Below are 19,150 nucleotides of genomic sequence, written 5' to 3' on the forward strand. Positions count from 1 at the left end.
CTCAAACTGGGGCGCAGGAGTGGCTTCGGGACAAGTCTCTGAATGTCCTTGAGTGGCCCAGGAAGAGCCCGGACCAGAACCCAAACGAACATCTCTGGAGAGACCTGAATGTTGCTGTGCAGCGACGCTTCCCATCCTACCTGACAGAGCTTGAGAGGATCTGCAGAGAAGAATGGGAGAAATTCCCCAAATACAGGTGCGCCAAGCTTGTAGCGCCATACCCAAGAATATTTGAGGCTGTAATCGCTGCCAACTATGCTTCAACAAAGCACTGAGTAAAGGGCCTGAATACTAAATGCACTTGAGGCTGTAATCGCTGCCAATGATGCTTCAACAAAGCACTGACTAAAGGGCCTGAATACTGATGTAAATGTTATATTTTTAATAGAGGTCACACCAGATACTGACTGGTTTTCTGATCCACGCCCCTACATTTTTAATTTTATTTGTGACCAACACATGCATATCTGTATTCCCAGTCATGTAAAATCCATAGATTAGAGCCTAATTAATTTATTTCAATTGACTGATTCTCTTATATGAACTGTAACTTATTAAAACCTTTGAAATTGTTGCATGATGCTTATATATTTTGTTTTCGACAGTGTGCTCTCTGAATTGACCTATGACCCAGAGCACACTCTGATCCACTGGAGGCAATTTACGAACGCACCCATAATTTCGGCCACGCCGCCATTAAACCTCAAAGAAGAATCAAATGAAGTGACACGCTGTCAGATTACATTCTCAAATAAAAACGTTTTGGTCCAGCCTCATCAGTCACTAATAATGCCGCTGCAGCAGAGTCCTGTGTGGTTTCCCACCGACCTCACTGTCACCAACAGATGTATAATGTACAAACTGCTCGTCTTGGAGGACGCCAGGAAAACACTGGACAAACAACTACGACATTTAACCGAAAAGGTAATTGGCTAAACTACAGCTAGTTCAATAGCCCCATCCGTAGACAGCGAAGCATGATTGAACTAGCTGGCAACGTGTGAATGCATTGCTGATGCCCAGCTACCTAGTCAACTTGATTGAGCTAAATATACTGGTAAATCCCCCATTTGGTCTGTGATTTTCAACTTTCAATCATGACTTACTCTTTGAATGATAACTAGGTTGTAAGGTAATGAATGTGGTAGTTAGTCAGTGAACTTTTAGGCAGTTTTGGAGAGTTGTGAACTACTCCGGGTGTGTCTAACTCGTCATTGTCGTGATTGGAAACCCGGTAGTGCGCTTCAGATCATTATGTTTCTTCACTTATTCCCAAACAATGTTCAAAAATAAAAGACCCCGACAGATGAAAATGCACGATTTAGTCCTATTTAATTATCAACTAAATAGTCTAATAGCCCAATGTGTGGTTGGTTACTACTGTCATTTATTCCAGACACTGATTTAGGTCAAGGTTGATTTTTAGGTCAAGGTTGATTTAAAAAAAAAAAAAAAATTATATATATTTTTTTTAGGTGAATGTTGATTTTTTTTTTTAAGGTGAAGGCTGATTTTAGGTGAAGGTTGATTTTAGGTGAAGGCTGATTTAGTTGAAGGTTGGTTAATTCGCCCCCAAAAGCTTCACTTTAGAGAGGAGTTAAACTTCTCTCCCGACACTTACGCCACAACATTTGAACAATCAAAATAAACCATCTACATTTGTAATTTTATTTTCTAATGATCTATTGGCATATATATATATATTGCTCAGTAAACATGCATTTCCAAAATGATATAATAATGGCAAGTATGGGCTTGGATACAGACGGTCACCATCAGCAATGAAATAATTAGACTGACAAACAAAGTACTTTATTTAACTAGGCAAGTCAGTTAAGAACAAATAATTATTTACAATGATGGCCTACACTGGACGACCCTGGACGACCCTGGGCCAGTTGTGCACTGGCCGACGTGACTCCCGATTACGGCCGGTTGTGATACAAGCCCGGGATCGAACCTGGGTCTGTAGTGACAGCTCTAGCATTGTGATGCATTGCCTTAGACCGCTGCGCCACTCAGGATCCCAAAGTAGGCCTACTAAACAACGCCAAGTAGACAGAGAAAAACAACCACGTGGCCCCATAAAAGTCTACAGGAAATAACTAGATTGACCAACTGACTAGCTCCAGATTCTGATTCTGACAGGATGACTTGTACCCTGAGACAACACAAGTCACAGGAGTTAGGCACGCCGTGGCTCTGTTTGTCTGGTGATGAGAGCGGCTTGTTCTAGTCCAGTCGTTGCAGCAGGCTCAATCGATACCCCGCTCGTTTCTTTACAGACAGAATAACTAGCCAATATTTGTTTGGAGCACGCTGTGCCTCATACTGTTTGACTGAATGAGAGAGGTTTGTTATAGTTTGTATTAGAGGTAATACTGTATACATTTTACCCACCAACATTGAACCATCTATTACTGATGTCCTTCCTCTACCCTCAACCATCTATTACTGATGTCCTTCCTCTACCCTCAACCATCTATTACTGATGTCCTTCCTCTACCCTCAACCATCTATTACTGATGTCCTTCCTCTACCCTCAACCATCTATTACTGATGTCCTTCCTCTACCCTCAACCATCTATTACTGATGTCCTTCCTCTACCCTCAACCATCTATTACTGATGTCCTTACTCTACCCTCAACCATCTATTACTGATGTCCTTCCTCTACCCTCAACCATCTATTACTGATGTCCTTCCTCTACCCTCAACCATCTATTACTGATGTCCTTCCTCTACCCTCAACCATCTATTACTGATGTCCTTCCTCTACCCTCAACCATCTATTACTGATGTCCTTCCTCTACCCTCAACCATCTATTACTGATGTCCTTCCTCTACCCTCAACCATCTATTACTGATGTCCTTCCTCTACCCTCAACCATCTATTACTGATGTCCTTACCCTCTACCCTCAACCATCTATTACTGATGTCCTTCAACCATCTCTACCCTCAACCATCTATTACTGATGTCCTTCCTCTACCCTCAACCATCTATTACTGATGTCCTTCCTCTACCCTCAACCATCTATTACTGATGTCCTTCCCTACCCTCAACCATCTATTACTGATGTCCTTCCTCTACCCTCAACCATCCTGATTCCTCTACCCTCAACCATCTACCCTCAACCATCTATTACTGATGTTCTTCCTCTACCCTCAACCATCTATTACTGATGTCCTTCCTCTACCCTCAACCATCTATTACTGATGTCCTTCCTCTACCCTCAACCATCTATTACTGATGTCCTTCCTCTACCCTCAACCATCTATTACTGATGTCCTTCCTCTACCCTCAACCATCTATTACTGATGTCCTACCCTCAACCATCTATTACTGATGTCCCTCTACCCTCAACCATCTATTACTGATGTCCTTCCTCTACCCTCAACCATCTATTACTGATGTCCTTCCTCTACCCTCAACCATCTATTACTGATGTCCTTCCTCTACCCTCAACCATCTATTACTGATGTCCTTCCTCTACCCTCAACCATCTATTACTGATGTCCTTCCTCTACCCTCAACCATCTATTACTGATGTCCTTCCTCTACCCTCAACCATCTATTACTGATGTCCTTCCTCTACCCTCAACCATCTATTACTGATGTCCTTCCTCTACCCTCAACCATCTATTACTGATGTCCTTCCTCTACCCTCAACCATCTATTACTGATGTCCTTACTCTACCCTCAACCATCTATTACTGATGTTCTTCCTCTACCCTCAACCATCTATTACTGATGTCCTTCCTCTCCCCTCTATAACTGATGTCCTTCCTCTACCCTCAACCATCTATTACTGATGTTCTTCCTCTACACTCAACCATCTATTACTGATGTCCTTCCTCTACCCTCATGTCCTTCCTCTACCCTCAACCATCTATTACTGATGTCCTTCCTCTACCCTCAACCATCTATTACTGATGTCCTTCCTCTACCCTCAACCATCATCTATTACTGATGTCCTTCCTCTACCCTCAACCATCTATTACTGATGTCCTTCCTCTTACCCTCAACCATCTATTACTGATGTCCTATTTACTCTACCCTCAACCATCTATTACTGATGTCCTTCCTCTACCCTCAACCATCTATTACTGATGTCCTTCCTCTACCCTCAACCATCTATTACTGATGTTCTTCCTCTACCCTCAACCATCTATTACTGATGTCCTTCCTCTACCCTCAACCATCTATTACTGATGTCCTTACTCTACCCTCAACCATCTATTACTGATGTTCTTCCTCTACCCTCAACCATCTATTACTGATGTCCTTCCTCTCCCCTCTATTACTGATGTCCTTCCTCTACCCTCAACCATCTATTACTGATGTCCTTCCTCTACCCTCAACCATCTATTACTGATGTCCTTCCTCTCCCCTCTATTACTGATGTCCTTCCTCTCCCCTCTATTACTGATGTCCTTCCTCTACTCTCAACCATCTATCTCTTAACACCATCCATATTGGATTTCTGTTCGAAATATTTTTAAACTGTGCTGTGATGTTTAAAAAAAAGTTCTTAACCTTTTCTATTCTCATAGTTTCTACAGATTGTACATTTAAAATACATATTTTTACTAAAAGTATTGTTGATCGATTTGACTTTTCAAATCCCCCAGTACTTCAATACAACAATACTGTGTAACTCCGGTAGGGCGACATCTGAAAAATAGCGCCTACTTGATCGTGTGTTCCCGGTGCTCGACTCATTGGCGAAAGCCAACATCATCCACGACACAGAACTGTGGATTGTCAAGGGCAATGAATTCCATTATCTTGACTTTAATGGACTTCGCCTTTTGAGTTGTCTCACAGAAATACTGTTACTCTTTCAAACGACTGCTCGAGATGTTGATGTCTCGATCCACACATCAGACATTGTGGGCTAGTTCAGGGATGCTGTGTTGAACGTATAGAGCAACATTTTTCGTGACGTCATCACGTCATCTAGCTATGTTAATATAGGCATGCACTAGAGGTCGACCGATTCATCGGAATGGCCGATTTCAAATTTTCATAACAACCGAAAATCGATATTTTTGGACACCGATTTGGCCGATTAAAAAAATAAAAATAAAAATTTAAAAAATAATTTGTAATATAAAAAAAAAATGTTATTAATATATATATATTTTTTACACCTTTGTTTAACAAGGCAAGCCAGTTAAGATCAAATTCTTATTATTCTGTCTCCTGTTTGTTCAGCAAACGCAGAGTTCAGATCAATCTGAACCAAATGGGAGGTATATATTTTTTAACCTGAATATCTAGCTAAAATAAATCCAGGTTAGCAGGCAATATTAACCAGGTGAAATTGTGTCACTTCTCATTGCACGCAGAGTCAGGATATATGCAACAGTTTGGGCCGCCTGGCTCGTTGCGAACTAATTTGCCAGAATTTTACATAATTATGACATAAAATTGAAGGTTGTGCAATGTAACAGCAATATTTAGACTGATGGATGCCACCCATTAGATAAAATACGAAACGGTTCCGTATCTCACTGAATGAATAAACATTTTGTTTTCAAAATGATAGTTTCCGGATTCGACCATATTAATGACCAAAGGCTTGTATTTCGAGGGTGGCTGTTGTCGATGTGTTCCTGGTTCGAGCCCAGGTAGGGGCGAGGAGAGGGACGGAAGCTATACTGTTACACTGGCAATACTATAGTGCCTATAAGAACATCCAATAGTCAGTCCAAGGTATATGAAATACAAATGGTATAGAGAGAAATGGTCCTATAATGGTCCTATAATTCCTATAATAACTACAACCTATAACTGCTTACCTGGGAATATTGAAGACTCATGTTAAAAGGAACCACCAGCTTTCATATGTTCTCATGTTCTGAGCAAGGAACTGAAACGTTAGCTTTCTTACATGGCATATATTGCACTTTTACTTTCTTCTCCAACACTTTGTTTTTGCATTATTTAAACCAAATTGAACATGTTTCATTATTTATTTGAGGCTAAATTGATTTTATTGATGTATTATATTAAGTTAAAATAAGTGTTTGTTCAGTATTGTTGAAATTGTCATTTTTACAAATAAAAATAAATCTCAGATTTTAATCGGTATCAGCTTTTTTTTGGTCCTCCACTAATCGGTATCGGCGTTGAAAAATCATAATCGGTCGACCTCTAGTATGCACGTCAACTTCGACATCGGTTTTGCACATCAGCGTTAAACTAGACATCATGCCGATGTTGGCATTAATAGCTAATATCGTCCGATTCCGATATGGCCACCGATTTTTTATTTTTATCATTAAATATTGAATATGTCCGTAAACACACCAGCCAGCGGGTCTGCGCATGCTCTGAGGACGCGGCTAGGGATGCCGTCTGGGCCTGCAGCCCTGCGAAGGTTAAAACGTTGAAATGTTTTACACACGTTGACTGCGGTGAAGGAGAGCCCGCAGGTTTTGGTAGCGGGCCATGTCAGTGGCACTGTATTGTCCTCAAAGCGAGCAAATAAGTTGTTTAGTTTGTCTGGGAGCAAGACATCGTGGTCCAAATACTAATTGAGTGTATGTAAACTTCTGACCCACTGGGAATGTGATGAAAGAAATAAAAGCTGAAATAAATTACACTCTGCTATTATTCTGACATTTCACATTCTTAAAATAAAGTGGTGATCCTAACTGACCTAAAACAGGGAATTTTTACTTGGATTAAATGTCAGGAATTGTGAAAAACTGAGTTTAAATGTATTTAGCTAAGGTGTATGTAAACTTCCGACTTCAACTGTACTTACAAAAGACGACATTGAATGTTTCTAAGTGGCATATTTACAGTTTTGACTTAAATCGGCTTGACAGTCTTTGGCAAGACATGAAAATGGCTGTTGATCATTGATCAACAACCAACTTGACGGAGCTTGAATAATATAACAAATAATAATGTGCAAATATTTTACAATCCAGGTGTGCAAAACTCATAGAGACTTACCCAGAAAGACTGACAGCCGTAATCACTCATAGAGACTTACCCAGAAAGACTGACAGCCGTAATCACTCTTAGAGACTTACCCAGAAAGACTGACAGCCGTAATCACTCTTAGACTTACCCAGAAAGACTGACAGCCGTAATCACTCTTAGACTTACCCAGAAAGACTGACAGCCGTAATCACTCTTAGACTTACCCAGAAAGACTGACAGCCGTAATCACTCTTAGACTTACCCAGAAAGACTGACAGCCGTAATCACTCTTAGACTTACCCAGAAAGACTACAGCTGTAATCACTCATAGAGACTTACCCAGAAAGACTCACAGCTGTAATCACTCTTAGAGACCTACCCAGAAAGACTGACAGCCGTAATCACTCTTAGAGACTTACCCGATGTAACTTTAATGTGTTACAGAGTTCATGTTAACTCATTGAGCTGTATCTAAAGACCATTTCTTTACAGTTATTTACATATGTAATTGTATTGGTTAGTATTGAATTACGCTTTTGACTGCAAGTTCCAGAATGCCTTGCGACAGGAATGAGAGAGATAACACGGCAGTTATGTGCAGGTGCATCGTGATAAAGCTGACTTTCCGATAGCATCTTACCTGCATTGCTCTGTAGAATCTAAAGTTGTTAAATGTAACGGGAACAAGTATTCTTACTAAAAGAAGCTTTCATATCAAACCCGACGTCCCGAGTCATTACTTTGAAGTTAGTTAATCTAAAACCCAGAAAGACTCACAGCTGTAATCGCTCTTAGACTTACCCAGAAAGACTCACGGCTGTAATCACTCTTAGAGACTTACCCAGAAAGACTCACAGCTGTAATCGCTCTTAGACTTACCCAGAAAGACTCACGGCTGTAATCGCTCTTAGACTTACCCAGAAAGACTCACAGCTGTAATCGCTCTTAGACTTACCCAGAAAGACTCACAGCTGTAATTACTCTTAGAGACTTACCCAGAAAGACTCACGGCTGTAATCACTCTTAGAGACTTACCCAGAAAGACTCACGGCTGTAATCGCTCTTAGACTTACCCAGAAAGACTCACAGCTGTAATCGCTCTTAGACTTACCCAGAAAGACTCACAGCTGTAATTACTCTTAGACTTACCCAGAAAGACTCACGGCTGTAATCACTCTTAGAGACTTACCCAGAAAGACTCACGGCTGTAATCGCTCTTAGACTTACCCAGAAAGACTCACAGCTGTAATCGCTCTTAGACTTACCCAGAAAGACTCACAGCTGTAATCGCTCTTAGACTTACCCAGAAAGACTCACAGCTGTAATTACTCTTAGACTTACCCAGAAAGACTCACGGCTGTAATCACTCTTAGAGACTTACCCAGAAAGACACGGGTGTGAATGCTTACCTAAATGAGATTTCTGTAAAATGTTCTAAAAACATGTTTTCATTATGAGGAATGGTGTGTAGATGGGTGAGAACTGTTTTTGAATTCAGGCTGTAACACAACAGAATGTGGAATAAGTCAAGGGGTATGAATACTTCCTGAAGGCTCTGTAGGTATTCACTGTATCACATTTTGTCACAAAGTCGTCTGGATGTAGTGATCTACTTTATTCCCCAAAGTAACTAGTTACGTAAACTATATTTCTCTTAAGGTAGATGTAGCTTAGCTTCTTCCATTGTTTAGTCATGTCTAGCTTGGTAAACTATATTTCGCTTAAGGTAGATGTAGCTTAGCTTCTTCCATTGTTTAGTCATGTCTAGCTTGGTAAACTATATTTCTCTTAAGGTAGATGTAGCTTAGCTTCTTCCATTGTTTAGTCATGTCTAGCTTGGTAAACTATATTTCTCTTAAGGTAGATGTAGCTTAGCTTCTTCCATTGTTTAGTCATGTCTAGCTTGGTAAACTATATTTCGCTTAAGGAAGATGTAGCTTAGCTTCTTCCATTGTTTAGTCATGTCTAGCTTGGTAAACTATATTTCGCTTAAGGAAGATGTAGCTTAGCTTCTTCCATTGTTTAGTCATGTCTAGCTTGGTAAACTATATTTCGCTTAAGGAAGATGTAGCTTAGCTTCTTCCATTGTTTAGTCATGTCTAGCTTGGTAAACTATATTTCTCTTAAGGTAGATGTAGCTTAGCTTCTTCCATTGTTTAGTCATGTCTAGCTTGGTAAACTATATTTTCAGACATATTTACCTAACTCTGTCTTTGTTAGCTATATTTTCTAATAAAAGTTCCCAATACTGACACGTTTCTGAATTCCTACAGGCCAACGTGGAAGTCCGAAGCTTCCTGAGCGCGCCTCATCCTATCAATATGCTGGACAACCTCGTCAGGTCTTTGGATGCTAAATGTTATGCCATTGAGAAACTTTCAGCTGCACTCAAAAACCTGACGACCGGTAAGTTCCGTTGAGTGATTGTTGTGACAGGTAGGTAAGTTCCGTTGAGTGAGTGTTGTGACAGGTAGGTAAGTTCCGTTGAGTGAGTGTTGTGACAGGTAGGTAAGTTCCGTTGAGTGAGTGTTGTGACAGGTAGGTAAGTTCCGTTGAGTGAGTGTTGTGACAGGTGTATCTGTCATCGTGACTAGAACACAAAGAATATGCAAACCACTTGTGTCGCTATAAAATTACATCATGGCCCAATCCCAAATGGACCCGAGACCCTTATGGATTTGTGAGAGGATTTGATTGGTATAAGTAATATGGTGAAATTTCCACTGAGCCTATCAGAGGGCAAGGTGGTGCTATTACCATATTGGTTGAACAAAGGGTTGAACGGTATCCAGATGTTCGTATCCTTCCCAGGATTTACGGTAGTACCGGCTAAGTACACAATGAGGTTTACGGTAGTACCGGCTAAGTACACTATGAGGTTTACGGTAGTACCGGCTAAGTACACTATGAGGTTTACGGTAGTACCGGCTAAGTACACAATGAGGTTTACGGTAGTACCGGCTAAGTACACAATGAGGTTTACGGTAGTACCGGCTAAGTACACAATGAGGTTTACGGTAGTACCGGCTAAGTGCACAATGAGGTTTACGGTAGTACCGGCTAAGTACACAATGAGGTTTACGGTAGTACCGGCTAAGTACACAATGAGGTTTACGGTAGTACCGGCTAAGTACACAATGAGGTTTACGGTAGTACTGGCTAAGTACACAATGAGGTTTTAAAAAATGAACAGAATGCCAACTAAATTAGCACAAGTAATAGAGCATTTCCATGGAGGCTGCTAGCTACACATGCTAATGAGCACAGACGAAAATGTACATTTACTGTACGAGAGACATTATACAACAGTCTGTCTGGAGTCGCTAGGGCAACAGGCATGCCTGCTCGGAGCAGACTGGGGGAGGAGCAGACTGGGGGAGGAGCAGACTGGGGGAGGAGCAGACTGGGGGAGGAGCAGACTGGGGGAGGAGCAGACTGGGGGAGGAGCAGACTGGGGGAGGAGCAGACTGGGGGAGGGGCAGACGGGCCATAAACACAAGGAAATCAAAACGACAGTAGTAGCTGTATAGATAACTGATCCAAAGGGCTTTGACTTCTCAAACATGGCAGAAAGCTGACACACTATGATGCCCCGGCACCTTTATTCATTTAGCCACTTGCTTAGATAGCAAGTTAAACTAGGGGTTGTGATAACCGACTATTTTGCTGTTTTCATTTTGCGCTTCAGTTGCACTCTATCAGCAGACAGTCTGATGTGGAGCTACGGTTCTCCATCATTCTATCAGCAGACAGACTGATGTGGAGCTACGGTTCTCCATCATTCTATCAGCAGACAGACTGATGTGGAGCTACTGTTCTCCATCATTCTATCAGCAGACAGCACTCTGATGTGGAGCTACTGTTCTCCATCATTCTATCAGCAGACAGACTGATGTGGAGCTACTGTTCTCCATCATTCTATCAGCAGACAGCACTCTGATGTGGAGCTACTGTTCTCCATCATTCTATCAGCAGACAGACTGATGTGGAGCTACTGTTCTCCATCATTCTATCAGCAGACAGCACTCTGATGTGGAGCTACTGTTCTCCATCATTCTATCAGCAGACAACACTCTGATGTGGAGCTACTGTTCTCCATCATTCTATCAGCAGACAGCTCTCTGATGTGGAGCTACTGTTCTCCATCATTCTATCAGCAGACAGACTGATGTGGAGCTACTGTTCTCCATCATTCTATCAGCAGACAGCACTCTGATGTGGAGCTACTGTTCTCCATCATTCTATCAGCAGACAGCTCTCTGATGTGGAGCTACTGTTCTCCATCATTCTATCAGCAGACAGACTGATGTGGAGCTACTGTTCTCCATCATTCTATCAGCAGACAGACAGCACTCTGATGTGGAGCTACTGTTCTCCATCATTCTATCAGCAGACAGACTGATGTGGAGCTACTGTTCTCCATCATTCTATCAGCAGACAGACTGATGTGGAGCTACTGTTCTCCATCATTCTATCAGCAGACGGCACTCTGATGTGGAGCTACTGTTCTCCATCATTCTATCAGCAGACAGACTGATGTGGAGCTACTGTTCTCCATCATTCTATCAGCAGACAGCACTCTGACTGATGTGGAGCTACTGTTCTCCATCATTCTATCAGCAGACAGACTGATGTGGAGCTACTGTTCTCCATCATTCTATCAGCAGACGGCACTCTGATGTGGAGCTACTGTTCTCCATCATTCTATCAGCAGACAGACTGATGTGGAGCTACTGTTCTCCATCATTCTATCAGCAGACAGCACTCTGACTGATGTGGAGCTACTGTTCTCCATCATTCTATCAGCAGACAGACAGCACTCTGATGTGGAGCTACTGTTCTCCATCATTCTATCAGCAGACAGCTCTCTGATGTGGAGCTACTGTTCTCCATCATTCTATCAGCAGACAGACTGATGTGGAGCTACTGTTCTCCATCATTCTATCAGCAGACAACACTCTGACTGATGTGGAGCTACTCAGGTAGTTTTCTCAGCGTTGCCAGCCTACTTTTCACCGGTAAAATGCAAGTCTAACTTTAAGAAAAACATTAGGAAATGTAGCTGGCTACATTCTTTCTATGATGGGCCTAAACATTTGAAAAATTATGGCCAAGTGTCTTTTTGCCAAAAAAAATACCTTGCTTTTTCATTCTTCTGCTTTCACCCATTTTACAAACGAACACGTGACTGTCTCAACTGTGCTGGGGAACTAACTTCATAATGTGACAGGTGAGATACGATTGGATTCTGCTTTACATCCTGATGCATTGCACAAGTTGACTGCAAGTATTTACAAAAAAAAAAAAATAGCTACAAATATTTAAATGCATTGAAAATGTTTTTGTTTTTTTTAATAGTTTTGATGGTATTGAAAAACCATCCTGTGGCTATTTCCAAATACACCAGTAGACTGTATACTGCCCAAGAGTAATTGCACACTAGAATATTCTCTTATCTCCACAAGTGTGAGGTGATCTAAGGTCACCAACCTTTTTTTTCTGAGTCCAGATCACATTGAGTCCCAAATAATGCCGAGATCTACCAATCGGATGTGTTTAAAAACAAAAAAAATTAAAACAGGACTTAAAAAGTGTGAGCAAAAATGGATTAAAATGCCCCCCCCCCTTCAATCTACAACCCCCATAATGACAAAGAAAACAAGTTTTCTAAATGTATTTGCCAATGCCTTATTTACATAAATATTCAGACTCTTTTCTATGAGACCTGACATTGAGCTCGGGTGCATCCTGTTTCCATTGATCATTGAGATGTTTCTATAACTTGGAGTCCACCTGTGGTAAATTAAATTGATTGTCTGGAGGAAACCTGGCACCATCTTTACGGTGAAGCATGGTGGTGGCAGCATCATGCTGTGGGGATGTTTTTCAGCGGCAGGGACTGGGAGTCTAGTCAGGATTCGAGGGGAAACATTTTTTATTTATTTTTTATTTCACCTTTATTTAACCAGGTAGGCAAGTTGAACAAGTTCTCATTTACAATTGCGAACTGGAAACATGAACAGAGCAAAGTACAGAGAGATCCTGGATGAAAACCTGCTCCAGAGCGCTCAGGACCTCAGACTGAGGCAAAGGTTCACCTTACAACAAGCCTAAACACACAGCCAAGACAACGCAGGAGTGACTTCGGGACAAGTCCCTGAATGTCCTTGAGTGGCCCAGCCAGAACCTGGACTTGAACCTGATCGAACATCTCTGGAGAGACCTGAATATAATTGTGCAGCGACGCTCCCCATCCAACCTGACAGAGCTTGAGAGGATCTGCAGAGAAGAATGGGAAAACTCCCCAAAAACAGGTTGCCAAGCTTGTAGCGTCATACCCAAGAAGATTCGAGGCTGTAATCACTGCCAAAAGGTGCTTCAACAAAGTACTGAGTAAAGGGTCTGAATACTGATGGAAATGTGATATTGAGGGGGGAAACAATTGAATCCATTTTAGAATAAGGCTGTAATTTTTTTTTGTTGTAAAAAGTCAAGGGGTCCGAATACTTTCTGAATGCACTATATGGGCACAGTGGTAATAGATAATTACAGTGGTAATAGATAATTACAGTGGTAATAGATAATTACAGTGGTAATAGATAATTACAGTGGTAATAGATAATTACAGTGGTAATAGATAATCACAGTGGTAATAGATAATTACAGTGGTAATAGATAATTACAGTGGTAATAGATAATTACAGTGGTAATAGATAATTACAGTGGTAATAGATAATTACAGTGGTAATAGATAATTACAGTGGTAATAGATAATTACAGTGGTAATAGATAATTACAGTGGTAATAGATAATTACAGTGGTAATAGATAATTACAGTGGTAATAGATAATTACAGTGGTAATAGATAATTACAGTGGTAATAGATAATTACAGTGGTAATAGATAATCACAGTGGTAATAGATAATCACAGTGGTAATAGATAATTAGTTGTATTACTTGTGAGGCCCAGCTGAGTTACTGGACTGACGGGCTGCGTCTGATACTCAGTGGTGAGGCTGCCTCTCACCTGACTCACTGTCGCTCCGCTGAGGAAAGGGGACGCCGTCCCTCCGCTGAGGAAAGGGGACGCCGTCCCTCCGCTGAGGAAAGGGGACGCCGTCCCTCCGCTGAGGAAGGGGGACGCCGTCCCTCCGCTGAGGAAAGGGGACGCCGTCCCTCCGCTGAGGAAAGGGGACGCCGTCCCTCCGCTGAGGAAAGGGGACGCCGTCCCTCCGCTGAGGAAAGGGGACGCCGAAAGGGGACATCCTCGATGGAGAAACTCATCCTCGATGGAGAAACTCAAGTTGCATTATTTCTGCTTCATGCACCAATTCATGTTCCTCCTATGACCAGAGACCGTGAAATATTCCTCTTCATTAAAAAGACAAGGCTCTAATAAAAACAGCCAATCTTATTGGAACATGTTGCCATACTCATTCATTGCAGTGATGGTTGTAGTCATTCATTACAGCTGCAGTGATGGCTGTAGTCATTCATGACAGCGATGGCTGTAGTCATTCATGACAGCGATGGCTGTAGTCATTCATGACAGCGATGGCTGTAGTCATTCATGACAGCGATGGCTGTAGTCATTCATTACAGCGATGGCTGTAGTCATTCATGACAGCGATGGCTGTAGTCATTCATTACAGCGATGGCTGTAGTCATTCATTACAGAGATGGCTGTAGTCATTCATTACAGAGATGGCTGTAGTCATTCATTACAGTGATGGCTGTAGTCATTCATTACAGCTGCAGTGATGGTTGTATCGTGAGTGGATGTAGGGAGAAAGCACATTTTATGGCTTTATAAAAGTGTTGAACAAAGTGTTGACAGTGGCAAATAACAACTTTAACCAACTTATAAAAACAACTCTTCTGTATTCGTAGAGTCACAGTATCAGCTTTGCTACCATCTCCTCTCCTACCCACCTTAGTGGTGGCCACTGGTCTCAAGCAAGGATCCCCTAACTCTGTCTTGCCCCCCACACTGGGTGAACGTCTTAGTTTTTCACCTAGCACTACATAGCTGTTGTTTTTTAAAATCTGCTGTGTAGTGCGAAAGCAACAACTCAAATGGGCACCCAGGGGGGAACCCTGGTCCAAGGGAACATTTGGGATGGTCTATATTTCTTAAAGATATTTTCTCTCCCCCTGCCATTGGCTCCACAGATCCACAATTCAGTGCCCCAGCTTCCACCAGACCCCTAAACAGCCTGTTGCAGCCAGCGCTATCCAGAGACCGAGGCATCATGACATCGTCAGACGTGCTGAAGTTTGGTCCCATGCTGCAGAACGTCCTCATGGCCGGCTCCATCACCAAGGCAGTACAGATGCTGGGAGCCTTGCCTGCCCTACAGCAACTCAAACTCTTCTGCTCCTCTTCCTCCTCTCAAGATGAAGACTTCCAGAAGGATCAGGTCTTTATATGCAGCAAAGTATCAAAGCTCCCAATCCCCAGCTCCTCAACCAGCGTAGCCAGTCTGAATCTGACCAAAGACAATGGGATCTTTATCTCCAAGGAGAAGACACCGCAGCAGCCAAATACAACGACGGTTACAACCTCTCAAATCAAACAAACACCTGGAGCAACAGATCTAGACCTACCTGTCCCAGGTGAGCTCCTCTCAGGGTTCAGTAACCCAGCCTACCAGATGACAGCCCTGGCTCCACCTCCTCTAGATTCAGGAAGTGACACCAGAGTGCAGCACCAGAAGCAAACTTCCTCTCAGCTCATGCAATTCCTGCGAACCAATTGCAGGAATGAGCCGTTCATGGAGTTGGCCGCTTTCTTCCAGCACACCAGCTACTACCAGTACACCTCTGATTCCACTGCCCCGGCAATGACCTCTGACCCCCTCCCGGAAACAAAGCATGCCCAGGAAACCCAGAATGTTCTAGAAACTAAGAACCACAACGTCAGCGTCCCAAAGAAGGAGCTGTTTTCAGAGCTGCCAGATAACCAGCTGAACCAATATGTATGTATTATGTTGAGTAATGTAAAGTCTCTATTTTATATACACCACTACTGTGTGTCTGAAACTATTTTCACCTCAGGACGTTCAAGATAATCATGTCCTCTCTTACCCTCTCCTACCCTACCATCTCCTATCCTCTCCTACCCTACCATCTCCTATCCTCTCCTACCCTACCATCTCCTATCCTCTCCTCCCCTACCATCTCCTATCCTCTCCTCCCCTACCATCTCCTATCCTCTCCTCCCCTACCCTCTCCTACCCTACCATCTCCTATCCTCTCCTACCCTACCATCTCCTATCCTCTCCTACCCTACCATCTCCTATCCTCTCCTCCCCTACCCTCTCCTATCCTCTCCTCCCCTACCCTCTCCTCTCCTACCCTACCATCTCCTATCCTCTCCTACCCTACCATCTCCTATCCTCTCCTACCCTACCATCTCCTATCCTCTCCTCCCCTACCATCTCCTCTCCTCCCCTACCATCTCCTATCCTCTCCTCCCCTACCCTCTCCTCTCTTCTCCTCCCCTACCCTCTCCTCCCCTACCCTCTCCTCCCCTACCCTCTCCTCTCTTCTCCTCCCCTACCCTCTCCTATCCTCTCCTCCCCTACCATCTCCTCTCCTCCCCTACCATCTCCTATCCTCTCCTCCCCTACCCTCTCCTCTCTTCTCCTCCCCTACCCTCTCCTCCCCTACCCTCTCCTCCCCTACCCTCTCTCTCTTCTCCTCCCCTACCCTCTCCTCTCTTCTCCTCCCCTACCCCTACCCTTCTCCTCCCCTACCCTCTCCTCTCTTCCCTCCCCTACCCTCTCCTCTCTTCTCCTCCCCTACCATCTCCTCTCCTCCCCCTCTCCTCTCTTCTCCTCCCCTACCCTCTCCTCTCTTCTCCTCCCCTACCCTCTCCTCTCTTCTCCTACCCCCCTCTCCTCTCCTCTCTTCTCCTCCCCTACCCTCTCCTCTCTTCTCCTCCCCTACCCTCTCCTCTCTTCTCCTCCCCTCTCCTCTCTTCTCCTCCCCTCTCCTCTCTTCTCCTCCCCTACCCTCTTCTCCTCCCCTCTCCTCTCTTCTCCTCCCCTCTCCTCTCTTCTCCTCCCCTCTCCTCTCTTCTCCTCCCCTCTCCTCTCCTCTCTTCTCCTCCCCTCCCCTCTCCTCTCTTCTCCTCCCCTACCCTCTCCTCTCTTCTCCTCCCCTCTCCTCTCCTCTCTTCTCCTCCCCCCCTCCTCTCTTCTCCTCCCCTCTCCTTCTCTCTTCTCCTCCCCTCCCTCTCCTCTCTCTCTCCTCCCTCCTACCCTCTCCCTCTTCTCCTACCCGCTCTTCTCCTCCCCTACCCTCTCCTCCCCTACCCTCTCCTCCCCTACCCTCTCCTCCCCTACCCTCTCCTCTCTTCTCCTCCCCTCTCCTCTCCTCTCTTCTCCTCCCCTACCCTCTCCTCTCTTCTCCTCCCTACCCTCTCCTCTCTTCTCCTCCCCTACCCTCCTCTCTTCTCCTCCCCTCTCTCTCTTCTCCTCTCCTCCCCTCTCCTCTCTTCTCCTCCCCTACCCTCTCCTCTCTTCTCCTCCCCTACCCTCTCCTCTCTTCTCCTCCCCTACCCTCTCCTCTCTTCTCCTCCCCTACCCTCTCCTCTCTTCTCCTCCCCTCTCCTCTCTTCTCCTCTCCTCCCCTCTCCTCTCTTCTCCTCCCCTACCCTCTCCTCTCTTCTCCTCCCCTACCCTCTCCTCTCTTCTCCTCCCCTCTCCTCTCCTCTCTTCTCCTCCCCTACCCTCTCCCTCTCTCCTCTCCTCTCCTCCCTCTCTCTCTCCTCCCCCCTCTCTTCTCCTCCCCTACCCTCTTCTCCTCCCCTCTCCTCTCTTCTCCTCCCCTCTCCTCCCTACCTCCTCTCTTCTCCTCCCCCTACCTCTCTTCTCCTCCCCTCTCCTCTCCTCCTCCCCTCCTCCCTCTCTTCCCTCCCCCCTCCTCCTCCTTCTCTTCTCCTCCCCTCCCCTCTCCTCTCTTCTCCTCCCCTACCCTCCCTCTTCTCCCCCCTCTCCCTCCCTCTCTCCTCCCCTCTCCTCTCTTCTCCTACCCTCTCCCATCTCCTCTCTTCCCTCCCTATCCTCTTCTCCTACCCGCTCTTCTCCTCCCCTACCCTCTCCTCCCCTACCCTCTCCTCCCCTACCCTCTCCTCCCCTACCCTCTCTCCCCTACCCTCTCCTCCCCTACCCTCTCCTCCCCTACCCTCTCCTCCCCTACCCTCTCGTCCCCTACCCTCTCTCCCCTACCCTCTCGTCCCCTACCCTCTCGTCCCCTACCCTCTCCTCCCCTACCCTCTCCTCCCCTACCTTCTCCTATCTTCTCCTACCCTACCTTATCCTCTCCTCCTCTACCATCTCCTACCCTCTCCTACCCTACCATCTCCTCTCTTCTCCTACCCTACCCTCTCCTATCTTCTCCTACCCTCTCCTCTCCTACCCTCTCCTCCCCTACCCTCTCCTCCCCTACCCTCTCCTCCCCTACCCTCTCCTCCCCTACCCTCTCGTCCCCTACCCTCTCGTCCCCTACCCTCTCGTCCCCTACCCTCTCGTCCCCTACCCTCTCGTCCCCTACCCTCTCCTCCCCTACCCTCTCCTCCCCTACCCTCTCCTCCCCTACCCTCTCCTACCCTCTCCTCCCCTACCCTCTCCTACCCTAACCTCTCCTATCTTCTCCTACCCTACCTTATCCTCTCCTCTCCTCCCCTACCCTCTCGTCCCCTACCCTCTCGTCCCCTACCCTCTCGTCCCCTACCCTCTCGTCCCCTACCCTCTCGTCCCCTACCCTCTCGTCCCCTACCCTCTCCTCCCCTACCCTCTCCTCCCCTACCCTCTCCTACCCTCTCCTCCCCTACCCTCTCCTACCCTAACCTCTCCTATCTTCTCCTACCCTACCTTATCCTCTCCTCCCCTACCCTCTCGTCCCCTACCCTCTCGTCCCCTACCCTCTCGTCCCCTACCCTCTCGTCCCCTACCCTCTCGTCCCCTACCCTCTCGTCCCCTACCCTCTCCTCCCCTACCCTCTCCTCCCCTACCCCTCCTCCCCTATCTTCTCCTACCCTAACCTATCCTATCTTCTCCTACCATCTACCTTACCCTCTCCTCCCCTACCATCTCCTACCCTCTCCTACCCTACCATCTCCTCTCTTCTCCTACCCTACCATCTCCTATCTTCTCCTACTCTACCATCTCCTCTCCTACCCTACCATCTCCTATCTTCTCCTA

At 45.1% G+C, this 19,150-nt stretch overlaps 1 protein-coding gene across 1 annotated transcript in view; it reads left to right on the forward strand.

Moving 5' to 3' along the window:
* Positions 1 to 673: 673 nt before the first annotated feature.
* LOC124011564 overlaps positions 674 to 19,150 on the forward strand; it is a 36,105-nt gene continuing 17,628 nt past the window's right edge. Inside the window, exons 1-3 of the mRNA XM_046325021.1 lie at positions 674 to 924; positions 9,214 to 9,346; positions 15,114 to 15,919. Of these exons, the coding sequence (XP_046180977.1) occupies positions 790 to 924; positions 9,214 to 9,346; positions 15,114 to 15,919 (1,074 nt within the window). The 5' untranslated portion in view covers positions 674 to 789. The remainder of the gene's footprint in view (positions 925 to 9,213; positions 9,347 to 15,113; positions 15,920 to 19,150) is intronic.

This window comes from Oncorhynchus gorbuscha, linkage group LG23 (assembly GCF_021184085.1).
Source record: "Oncorhynchus gorbuscha isolate QuinsamMale2020 ecotype Even-year linkage group LG23, OgorEven_v1.0, whole genome shotgun sequence".
Lineage (NCBI taxonomy): Eukaryota > Metazoa > Chordata > Actinopteri > Salmoniformes > Salmonidae > Oncorhynchus > Oncorhynchus gorbuscha.